The sequence below is a fragment of the Arachis hypogaea genome, chromosome 14 (genome assembly GCF_003086295.3).
Source record: "Arachis hypogaea cultivar Tifrunner chromosome 14, arahy.Tifrunner.gnm2.J5K5, whole genome shotgun sequence".
Lineage (NCBI taxonomy): Eukaryota > Viridiplantae > Streptophyta > Magnoliopsida > Fabales > Fabaceae > Arachis > Arachis hypogaea.
Genome location: NC_092049.1, coordinates 89,911,664 through 89,924,510, shown reverse-complemented (window position 1 = coordinate 89,924,510; position 12,847 = coordinate 89,911,664). Strand labels below are relative to the sequence as shown.

Here is a 12,847-nt window from a genome sequence, read left to right as displayed (position 1 = left end):
CTTCTGTTTTTCGTTTTCTATGTTTTGTGCTTATCTATGTTTGTGTCTTCATTACATGATCATTAGTAGTAGTAACTATGTCTTAAAGTTATGAATGTCCTATGAATCCATCACCTCTCTTAAATGAAAAAAATGTTTTAATTCAAAAGAACAAGAAGTACATGAGTTTCGAATTTATCCTTGAACTTAGCTTAATTATATTGATGTGGTGACAATGCTTCTTGTTTTCTGAATGTATGCTTGAACAGTGCATATGTCTTTTGAAGTTGTTGTTTAAGAATGTTAAATATGTTGGCTCTTGAAAGAATGATGACTAGGAGACATGTTATTTGATAATCTGAAAAATCATAAAAATGATTCTTGAAGCAAGAAAAAGCAGCAAAGAACAAAGCTTGCAGAAAAAAAAAAGGGGCAAAAAAAATAGAAAAAAAATAGAAAGAAAAAGCAAGAAGAAAAAGCCAAAAGCTCTTAAAACCAAGAGGCAAGAGCAAAAAGCCAATAACCCTTAAAACCAAAAGGCAAGGGCAAATAAAAAGGATCCCAAGGCTTTGAGCATCGGTGGATAGGAGGGCCTAAAGGAATAAAATCCTGGTCTAAGCGGCTAAACCAAGCTGTCTCTAACCATGTGCTTGTGGCGTGTAGGTGGCAAGTGAAAACTTGAGACTGAGCGGTTAAAGTCAAGGTCCAAAGCAAAAAAAGAGAGTGTGCTTAAGAACCCTGGACACCTCTAATTGGGGACTTTAGCAAAGCTGAGTCACAATCTAAAAAGGTTCACCCAATTATGTGTCTGTGGCATTTATGTATCCAGTGGTAATACTGGAAAACAAAGTGCTTAGGGCCACGGCCAAGACTCATAAAATAGCTGTGTTCAAGAATCATCATACTGAACTAGGAGAGTCAATAACACTATCTAAACTCTGAGTTCCTATAGATGCCAATCATTCTGAACTTCAATGGATGAAGTGAGATGCCAAAACTATTCAAGAGGCAAAAAGCTATAAGTCCCGCTCATTTAATTGTAGCTATGTTTCATTGATAGTTTGGAATTTATAGTATGTTCTCTTCTTTTTATCCTATTTGATTTTTAGTTGCTTGGGGACAAGCAACAATTTAAGTTTGGTATTGTGATGAGCGGATAATTTATACGCTTTTTGGCATTGTTTTTAGTAAGTTTTTAGTAGGATCTAGTTACTTTTAGGGATGTTTTCATTAGTTTTTATGTTAAATTCATATTTCTGGACTTTACTATGAGTTTGTGTGTTTTTCTGTAATTTCAGGAATTTTCTGGCTGAAATTGAGGGACTTGAGCAGAAATCAGATTCAGAGGTTGAAGAAGGACTGCTGATGCTGTTGGATTCTGACCTCCCTGCACTCAAAGTGGATTTGCTGGAGCTACAAAACTCGAAATGGCGCGCTTTCAATTGCGTTGGAAAGTAGACATCCAGGGCTTTCCAGCAATATATAATAGTCTTTACTTTGGCCAAGAATAGACGACGCAAACTGGCGTTCAACGCCAGCTCTCTGCCCAAATCTGGCGTCTAGCGCCAGAAAAGGAGCCAAAACCAGAGTTGAACGCCCAAACTGGCACAAAAGCTGGCGTTCAACTCCAAGAAGGACCTCTACACGTGCAACACTCAAGCTCAGCCCAAGCACACACCAAGTGGGCCCTGGAAGTGGATTTATGCATCAATTACTTACTCATGTAAACCCTAGTAGCTAGTTTATTATAAATAGTACCTTTTACTAGTTTTTTTGAGAATCTTTGGACGGCTGGTTCTTAGATCAGAGGGGCTGGCCATTCGGCCATGCCTGGACCATTCACTTATGTATTTTCAATGGTAGAGTTTCTGCACTCCATAGATTAAGGTGTGGAGCTCTGCTGTTCCTCAAAGATTAATGCAAAGTACTACTGTTTTCTATTCAATTCATCTTATTTCGCTTCTAAGATATTCATTCGTACTTCAATCTGAATGTGATGAACGTGACAATCATTATCATTCCCTATGAACGCGTGCCTGACAACCACTTCCGTTCTACCTTCGACTGAATGAGTATCTCTTAGATCTCTTAATCAGAATCTTCGTGGCGTAAGCTAGAATGATGGCGGCATTCAAGAGAATCCGAAAAGTCTAAACCTTGTCGGTGGTATTCCGAGTAGAATTCAATGAATGAATGACTGTGACGAGCTCCAAACTCGCGATTGCAGGGCGTTAGTGACAGACGCAAAAGGATAGTAAATCCTATTCCAGCATGATCGAGAACCGACAGATGAATAGCCGTGCCGTGACAGGGTGCGTTGACCATTTTCACTGAGAGGATAAGATGAAGCCATTGACAAGGGTGATGCCTCCAGACGATTAGCCGTGCCGTGACAGGGCATTGGATCATTTTCCCGAGAGATGACCGAAAGTAGCCATTGACAGTGGTGATGTATCACATAAAGCCAGCCATGGAAAGGAGTAAGACTGATTGGATGAAGATAGCAGGAAAGCAGAGGTTCAGAGGAACGAAAGCATCTCCATTCGCTTATCTGAAATTCTCACCAATGAATTACATAAGTATTTCTATCCCTATTCTATTAATTATTATTCGAAAACACCATGATCAATTTATATCTGCCTAACTGAGATTTGCAAGGTGACCATAGCTTGCTTCATACCAACAATCTCCATGGGATTCGACCCTTACTCACGTAAGGTATTACTTGGACGACCCAGTGCACTTGCTGGTTAGTTACACGGAGTTGTGAACCATGGTCTTGGCATCATGTTTTTGGCGCCATTTCCAGGGAAAGGAAGAGCAATGAATTTTACATAATTAAAGTGTAATCACGATTCCGCGTACCAAACAACCTTCTAGATTTGTGAATAATACTTTCTTCTATCTCTCTCATCTGCAAACGAAAACATATGAACTCACGCAATGAAACTTTTGTCCTTCTCCCACGAATATTGATATTCTGAACACCTCTATAAGGTATATTCTCTTCGAAACCATCTTCACCATAAGGAAAAAGTAAAGGATATTGCAACGGCCAATATAAAGGATGAGTTTCATAAATTCGTCTCAATTGACCATCTACAGATCGAAGGATTATATCCCTTCCTTGATCAGAACTATCAAAATCACCAACTATTAAAGCAGCTATTTCATCACATGATGGAAAATTATAGACTCTCCGATCAGATCTCCTTTGACAAAATAATCTAAGAGAGTAAACTTCTGAAGGATGATACTCATGGAATTCTCGAACTCTTCGAAATGACTTTGCAATAACATTATGTTCATCAATCATATGCAGCAATCGAACAATCAAATCTGTATCTATATCAAATGTATGACTGGCATAAAAAAAATATAAGAATCATAACAACACACATACATCTTAATTTTTTTTTTAAAATTCAAAGTTTAAATAAAAATTAACACATACCTAAAAAAACTTTGCCCATTATTAACCTCATGTGCCGTGTCATAAACATACAGTTGTGCAAACTTAGGCTTTTCGCCAGCATTAGGCAGCAAACTACCAATTCTATGATAATTTTGTCCAGTCACAATAAACTGTGGCGGACCTCTCCCATCATTGATAGAATTAAGAATTTTACCCCCAAATGACGTGAAAGCGAACATACTGTTGTATGAACATATATTCTTTTGGAAATGTCAGCTTTTGGCATCAGCACCGTTAATTAGTTCAACTAATAAATCAGGTGCTCGCTCCAAAAACGGTAACTGAACTTTATCTTTAGCACAGCAAATTGTAAAAACAGGTTGTCCTCGTCTTGAATCTTTCTCTAGTCATTCTAAATACCAAAAAGAAGCTCCACACGTGGAACATGTGCAATCACAATCACTAATATCAAGACAATCTAAAGAAACAATTTTTGATGTAAGATTGGTTTATGTGAAAAAATTTAAACTTAAAAAGAGTAAAAATGCCATACTAAAGCACTTGCTACTTGTTATTATTACCCTTTATACTAAAAAAAATTGCTTTTAAACAAAATTTACATTTAATATTTTTTAAAAATATAATTAAATAGTTAGAAGTTGTTACTATAACTTTGTTTGCAAGAAGAAGTATATATTTCTTTGTTAAAAAAGTTGTTTTAGAAAAGGAATTTCTAAAAAAATTTTATATTTTTCTAAAAGATATATTAAAGAAGAATTTGTTTTAAACAACTTATGATATAAGACTGGTTTATTTTTTTAAAAAAATTAAGAGTCTAAAACAATTGTTGCTTGTTATAATTACCTAAAAAAAACTGCCATTGAAAAAAATTTACATTTATTACTTTTAAAAAGTACATAACTTTCTAAAAAAATTTCATATATTTTCCTAAAAGATATATTAAAGAAGAATTATTTTTAAAACAATTTAGATGTAAGACTGGTTTATTAAAAAAAATTAAAAAGAGTAATTAAAAATGTAAGACTCAAACACTTGTTGCTTGTTATGATTACCCTTATGCTTAAAAAAGTTGCTTTTTAAACTAATGTACATTTAATAATTTTTAAAAATTGAATTAAATAGTTAAAAGTTGTTACTATAACTTTGTTTGCAAGAAAAACTTTTTCTTTCTTAAAAAGGTTGGTTTAAAAAAGAAATTCTCGAAAAAAAACTGCTTATATTTTTCTAAAAGAACTATTAAAAAAGATAATTTTTTTGAACAATTTATGATGCATGACTGATTTATTTAAGAAAAAAGAAAAACTAAAAAACAGAGTAAAAATATGAGACTAAAATACTTGCTGCTTGTTATAATTACTGTTTATGCTAAAAAAAGCTGTTTTCAAAAAATAAGTAATTTAATCATTTTTACAAATATAATTAAATAGTTTGAAGTTGTAACTATAACTTTGTTTCTTAAGAAAAACCGTCTTTCTTAAAAAGGTTGTTTTTGAAAAGAAATTATATCTAGAGAACTCCTTATATTTTCATGAAAGATATATTAAAGATGAATTTTTTTTAAAATAATTTATGGTGTAAGATTGGTTTAATTTTTTTTAAAAAAGAAAAACTTAAAAAAGAAGTAAAAATATTAGACTAAAATACTTGTTGCTTGTTATGATTACACTTTATGCTTTAAAAAATGCTTTTAAAAGAATTCCATTTAAACTTTTGAAAATATAATTAAATAGTTAGAAGTTGTTACTATAACTTTGTTTTTAAGAAAACCTTTTTCCTCCTTAAAAAGGTTGTTTTAGAAAAAAAAAATTCTATTGAAATACTTCTTATATTTTTCCAAAAGATATATTAAAGAAGATTTTTTTTTAACTAATTTATTATGTAAGACTGGTTTATTTAAGATAAAAGAAAAACTTAAAAAGGTTAAAAATATAAAATTAAAACACTTGCTGCTTGTTATGATTATCCTTTATGCTAAGAAAAGCTACTTTTAAAAAATATTAAAAAGGTTATTTTTGAAAAGAAATTATCTAGAGAACTCCTTATATTTTCCTGAAAGATATATTAAAGAAGATTTTTTTTAAAATGATTTATGATGTAAGATTGGTTTAATTTTTTTTTTAAAAGAAAAACTTAAAAAAGAAGTAAAAATATTAGATTAAAATACTTGCTGCTTGTTATGATTACACTTTATGCTTTAAAAATGCTTTTAAAAGAATTCCATTTAAACTTTTGAAAATATAATTAAATAGTTAGAAGTTGTTACTATAACTTTGTTTTTAAGAAAACTTTTTTCCTCCTTAAAAAGGTTGTTTTAGAAAAAAAAAATTCTGTTGAAATACTTCTTATATTTTTTCAAAAGATATATTAAAGAAGATTTTTTTAACTAATTTATTATGTAAGACTGGTTTATTTAAGATAAAAGAAAAACTTAAAAAGGTTAAAAATATAAAACTAAGACACTTGCTGCTTGTTATGATTATCCTTTATGCTAAGAAAAGCTGCTTTTAAAAAATAGTTTACAGTTAATAATTTTTAAAAATATAATTGAATAGGTAGAAGTTGTTATCATAACTTTGTTTGCAAGAAAAACTATTTCTTTCTTAAAAAAGTTGGTTTAGTAAAAAAATTATCTAAAAAAATTTCTTATATCTTTCTAAAAAATATATTAAAGAAGATTTTTTTTAAACGACTTAGGAGATAAGACTGTGTTATTTAAAAAAAATCAAAAATCTAAAGTACTTGCTGCTTGTTATGATTATCCAAAAAAAAAGCTGCTTTTAAAAAAATAACATTATTAAAATTTTTAAAAATATATAACTTTGTAAAAAATTATTTATTATATTTTCCTAAGAAATATATTAAAGGAAATTTTTCTAAAAAAAAAAATATATTCAACATTTTTTTAATAGACACTGTTGAAAAAGATGTTAAAGAAAAGAAATGGAAGAAAAGTTAGCTAGACTTATGTTAATATATGAATTAAAAATAATTTAAAGTTAACCATAACTAATTTAATAAAAGGTTGAACCTAAGCATAACTTAAAAAGATGGAAAAATTGAATAACCTAACCTTGCATTTCACTTTGTGCAAATAATGGATGATCAGCAGCAACATCATCAACAGGTAAAATACTGATAGAAGGATCTAAAATATCTAGTAATTCTTCTACAATTTCAAACCAAACAAAAATGAAATCAAATCACACAAATCAACACTATAAAATTATTTATCATTTATTTTAAAAAAAATAAATTATTTATCATTTCTTATAATAATACCGGGAATAATACAGAATATAGTTATGACAACTAAATAATTTATCTATATTAAAGAAGATTTTTTTTTAAAATAATTTATGGTGTAAGATTGGTTTAATTTTTTTAAAAAAAGAAAAACTTAAAAAAGAAGTAAAAATATTAGACTAAAATACTTGCTGCTTGTTATGATTACACTTTATGCTTTAAAAAATGCTTTTAAAAGAATTCCATTTAAACTTTTGAAAATATAATTAAATAGTTAGAAGTTGTTACTATAACTTTGTTTTTAAGAAAACCTTTTTCCTCCTTAAAAAGGTTGTTTTAGAAAAAAAAATTCTATTGAAATACTTATATTTTTCCAAAAGATATATTAAAGAAGTTTTTTTTTTAACTAATTTATTATGTAAGACTGGTTTATTTAAGATAAAAGAAAAACTTAAAAAGGTTAAAAATATAAAACTAAAACACTTGCTGCTTGTTATGATTATCCTTTATGCTAAGAAAAGCTGCTTTCTAAAAATAGTTTACAGTTAATAATTTTTAAAAATATAATTGAATAGCTAGAAGTTGTTATCATAACTTTGTTTGCAAGAAAAACTATTTCTTTCTTAAAAAAGTTGGTTTAGTAAAAAAATTATCTAAAAAAACTTCTTATATCTTTCTAAAAAATATATTAAAGAAGATTTTTTTTTAAACGACTTAGGAGATAAGACTGTGTTATTTAAAAAAAATCAAAAATCTAAAACACTTGCTACTTGTTATGATTATCCAAAAAAAAAAAGCTGCTTTTAAAAAAATAACATTATTAAAATTTTTAAAAATATATAACTTTGTAAAAAATTACTTATTATATTTTCCTAAGAAATATATTAAAGGAGATTTTTCTAAAAAAAAAATATATTCAACATTTTTTTATAGACACCGTTGAAAAAGATGTTAAAGAAAAGAAATGGAAGAAAAGTTAGCTAGACTTATGTTAACATATGAATTAAAAATAATTTAAAGTTAACCATAAATAATTTAATAAAAGGTTGAACCTAAGCATAACTTAAAAAGATGAAAAAATTGAATAACCTAACCTTGTATTTCACTTTGTGCAAATAATGGATGATCAGCAGCAACATCATCAACAGGTGAAATACTGATAGAAGGATCTAAAATATCTAGTAATTCTTCTACAATTTCAAACCAAACAAAAATGAAATCAAATCACACAAATCAACATTATAAAATTATTTATCATTTATTTTAAAAAAAATGATTTATCATTTCTTATAATAATACCGGGAATAATATAGAATATAGTTATGACAACTAAATAATTTATCTATATTGAATTAACAATAAAGTTAACCAATAAATAGGAGAATTACAAACAACATATATTCCATTAAAAGTAACACATTCTATGAAATGAACGTATAAACATTTACCATAATTAATTCCGGTGGCTTTGTCTCCAAGTTTTCTTTTAGCAACTAAGAACGAACCAGCCATGGATAGAAGAAATAAATAGAAAATAAAGGTAAAACCAATCAACTTATATTAATAACTATGACCGACTCTAACCCAGTAAAAAGAAGGGCAACACACCTCTTATATTCCCAAATTTCAATGCTTTCTTCCTTTTCAAAATGTTAATTCTTTTCAACCTCGAAGCCGCAGGATTGGAATACATGATTTTAAAGGAAGTAAAAGACAGGAGTCTACAAAAAGACAGAATGACACATCATTTTATACGTAGACAGAATGATGCATCATTTTATACGTAATCGAGAAAACTGTTGAATCACACACACGCTTGAATTTTTTTATAAGCACAAATAGAAATAATGACTAACCATCGCATGGATATCATTTTTTATCAAAGTTGAGATATAAATCGATAGGAACGAAAAATAGTATATAAGCACAAATACAAAAGGATAGTAGCAAACTTGCAATAGAAATCAAATATTCGATCAATTACAATACAATCAAATGAGACTATTACATTGGAATTTACTGTAACCATATGATATGTTGAATTAAAACATGTTCAAAGGCAATTATGGAGCATAACAACAACTAATCATGAACAACACAAATGAATAAAAGACAGCATACGAAAAAAACAAAAGAATTAAGACTAATGGAGCTATTTCCTTCCATTAATATTATAAAATTCATTACACTTGCTTGCTTACATTCACAAAAGTGACATTATAATTCCACACTCTGACTATAACCTATGTCCTTCTAAATACATGACAATATGTACAATCTTTAGCAGAGTACATTTGAAATTAACACAAACCCTTCCTAATTCAAAAAAGCATAACAATACTTACAACAGACCAACCAAAACATGAAGGGATAAGTTGTGACTCTCCTAACAGTTGGACATATCCTCAAAAAAAAAAAGGACACACTTCAAATATAAGTCAGCATGAGAAATATGAAATCTAATTCGAAATTTAAGTCATATAACCCTATTAAAGCTGCTAACTTCAGCTAAATAACTATCCATCCTAATTATCTTCAACCTTGATCATCTTTGATGAAGGACCAACAGTTTCCTCCAAGGCTTTCCGAAAATCTGATTCAAGGTTTCTCTTCACTTTGGAACGCACACCATCATTGCAAATAGAAGAAACATCAATGTTGTCCGAATTATCCAGAAGATGAGATAGGAAGTCCTAGACAGATAAAAAAAATAGAAAACACAAAACCAATGAATAAAAAGAGAAAATGGAATGCAATAATAAATTGAATAAGTGATCTGATTCAATAGAAAGTTCAGACTGTGTGACCTGAGTTTCTTCAACACCTGAGTTGAGCAATGAGCCAACTTCATCACTAAAGACCTGATTCTCATCATCATCGCCAGAAACTTGAGGAACAACAGATTTCCTATTAGTGTCCATATCTATCGAAATGTCATCAAGACCAGGAACACTTTCATCCTTATCCAAGACTGAAAGCTTAACATCTTTTGAGGTAGGCTGTGTATAAGAGGGTTCACCTATGTCCAAACCAATCCCAGGAACACATGCATCCTTCGATAAAGAATGAAAGAAGAAACACTCAAGCAAGAGCAATGCAATAAAAAAAATAAAAGAATCAAAGAATAAAGAAAAAGCAAAAAACAATAAAAGAGAATAACCTTGACAGGTGTCACTTCGTTCTCATTCTCAGCAAGCTCAAACATAGAAATAATAGTTGGGTCATCACAAATCCTTTTTACACGAAAGGTTCCAAAGTATTTGTCTATACCAAGGGACTTGGTATCTACTTTTAGTAAAACTTTTTTACCCTCTAAAGTTTTAAATGTAATAGGATAGCTATCTCCACACAGAACCTATAAGGATAAAATCAGAGAGGTCACCATCTAGATCATAATGAATAATATCATAAAAAAAATGATAACTATTTATAGATCAACATTTAGATGGACATAAAAAATTATACGCACAGTTGGCTCCTTTTGGACTTCATTAAAAAGGTCAGCACATGCTTTTTTAAGCAAATAAGCTATTTCACGATCGAACAAAACGAATATGCCCTGTCCAGTATGATCAGAAACTGCTACTTTAAGTCTGAACCTATAACAATATGACGATAAAATAGAAAAATTAATAAAAGACCTTGTCAGAATTTAAGTAAACAAAAAGAGGAAGTAATTATTTGAAAAGCTACAAATCATGAAAATAGAAACCTTGGAATCACATTTGTCACATGATGCATGCAAACATCACAGAAATAGACCCCAGACTCAGGATAAACTGCCTTTTCACACACACAAGTGGAATACCACCAACAACCCTCTTCAACAATATCAGTGATAGTACCCATAATAACAAAACTCCCATCCTGCATACCATGCACAACAAAACACCACGTGAAGGAAAAAAATAATCTAATCGAGGAAAAAAAATTAGTTAAAACCACCTTGAAGTATATTTAAACATACAAATTATGTATAAACATAAGAGGGCAGAATGAAAAAAGTATAAATTTATAAACCTCTTTGTTATCATGTAATTGATCTATTGTGGATCGCCTAGTTAAGCGCATGAAGTCATCCTCCAATGAAACAGATTTTCCCTCATTCGCAATGAATAAAGGTTGAGTGCCATTAATCCCTTGTTCGACCATGCTAAGATTTAAAAAACACTATTTAGTTTCACATCAACAGAATAAAATAAAAACAAAGAAAGGACTGCAACATAGAGATAATTTGGGAGGGATAACACAAACCTTTTTCGAAAATCAATAACTTCTGACAAATCAGGATTAAAGTAAATTTTTGTTGCTTTCATAACATTCTGGAGACTAGGTTGACCTATGGGTAATAAAAGAATGTCAACAGATCTAAAGATCGGGATAACATAACCGTACACATAATAAGATAACATTCAGTTACAACACCTCGAAAAAGTTTAATCTTAGCAAGTTGAACAATGACAACCGGTTGCTCAACATAACCAGAAGCAAGAAAATCATTTAACTGGTCCACGTACTCTCCAAATAATGTGCATCGCAGCATCATCCTATACATGAAAAAAAGGAAAACTCAGTAGAAACTTTTTTCAGAATAGATGAGAATACAAATAAATATAGAAATAGAAATAAAGGGTGAGAGCAACAAACTTTTGTGAAGAAAGTTCGACAACCACCATCTTAACCGTTTTACCATCCCTGTCATAGTTTTTCTCTTCCCCAACCAATGTCAAAAGACCAATTACATCTACATTGATATGTTAATAGGAGTAAAAAAGATGTAACAAATAATTTTCAGAAGAAAAGAAACTGAAGAAGTAAATGAAAGACACGAGGTCAAGACTCACCAACTAAATAGTCATGATCCTGACTCATTTGCAATATGTCTTCAAAGGGATATATAGAAAAACAAGACTTGGGTATTATATCATCAGGAATTGTTGTCACTGTTGTACGAAACAGAAAAATGAGTTTGAACTCATGCTTTGTAGCTCTATAAGAACCTTGGTTTGAAACAACAGCAAAATAGCTCATCTTATAACAACTGCCTTCAAGAAGATGATCTTTAAACTTGTGGATTAGTTGCTTCCTTATAGTGGCCTGGATTTTGGTAGACTATGAACATCCAAAAGAACAAAAACATACAACTCATCAAGAACGAAAACAAAAGCACAACAAAAAAAATTGGAAAAATTAATAAGAAGAAACTAAGTATATGAACACAACAAATAAAAAGAAAAGATCAACCGCTCACATTTTCATCAACCAGAATAAGTTCCATTGAATTTGGAACATCTGCATTACCAAAGCTAGGTACAGTCCAAGCCCTTAGTATCCTAACTTTGATCCTCCAGGCCTCACGTGGAGGAACGATCTTACTGATAGGATCAAAAGGAGGACTCATTGCAAACAATCAAATCTCACAATATCACACTTACGAAAGGCAGAACAAACTCAACAAAGAACAAACAACAGAAAAGAGAGCAGAAAGACAGAGAAGAGATGGGGGTAGAGAATGATGTACACGATATCGAAGAGAGGCAATAGCCTTTTATAGGCAAAAACTAAAGAACAACTCAACATTTGAATTCAAAAATTTTGCGATAGTGGAGGGAAATCAACATTGCTTACCAATTGAAATCTTCCTCATATCCAGGGATGATAACATCAACCACTCCACTCATTCTCTCAAACATCAAATCAACCATCATCTTCATCCCAGTTCTCAACCTTACCTTTATATTAGTAGCTCTAGTTTTTAGTTTACCTCTATAGGAAGAAAGAAGAGCAAAAAGATGGAAAGAACCAATGAAGAGAATGTCGTAATCTATCTAAAAGAAGAATATATTGTAATATTATATACCAACTAACATGACATGAACAGCATTCTAACTGACATCAAGAAGGAAAAAAAATAAAAATGCATACCACACGTCACAATCTCCTACCTAAACTATGACATCAGTTTCCAGATTCAGAAACATCACTATTCATCAAAATTCAATTCAATGAATGACCATAAACCCTAAAATGGGACAAGATCAGTATAATTATACATAAATAATCTAATTTTAGATTTCAGCAAAACATGTATTATCCATCCATAGTTCACACAAACATGGATAAAGACAATTTAATAGTAAGAAGAAGATATAAATAAACAAATAATCGAATTCCAGACATAACAAAACA

At 30.2% G+C, this 12,847-nt stretch overlaps 2 protein-coding genes across 2 annotated transcripts in view; both read right to left on the bottom strand.

The window, feature by feature from the left end:
- Positions 1 to 8,170, bottom strand: part of LOC140178625 (uncharacterized) — a 48,703-nt gene extending 40,533 nt beyond the window's left edge. The window contains exons 1-5 of the mRNA XM_072215827.1: positions 8,107 to 8,170; positions 7,753 to 7,848; positions 6,486 to 6,581; positions 3,434 to 3,575; positions 2,845 to 3,341 (exon numbers count right to left, since the gene is read on the bottom strand). Of these exons, the coding sequence (XP_072071928.1) occupies positions 2,845 to 3,341; positions 3,434 to 3,575; positions 6,486 to 6,581; positions 7,753 to 7,848; positions 8,107 to 8,170 (895 nt within the window). The remainder of the gene's footprint in view (positions 1 to 2,844; positions 3,342 to 3,433; positions 3,576 to 6,485; positions 6,582 to 7,752; positions 7,849 to 8,106) is intronic.
- Positions 8,171 to 11,244: 3,074 nt separating this feature from the next.
- On the bottom strand, positions 11,245 to 12,372 carry LOC112742736 (uncharacterized). The gene is made up of 4 exons (XM_025791966.3): positions 12,287 to 12,372; positions 11,910 to 12,033; positions 11,503 to 11,770; positions 11,245 to 11,402 (listed from the first exon to the last, which is right to left on the bottom strand). The coding sequence occupies exons 1-4, from the start codon at positions 12,370 to 12,372 to the stop codon at positions 11,245 to 11,247; spliced, it is 636 nt and encodes a 211-aa protein (XP_025647751.2).
- Between the last annotated feature and the right edge of the window lie 475 nt (positions 12,373 to 12,847).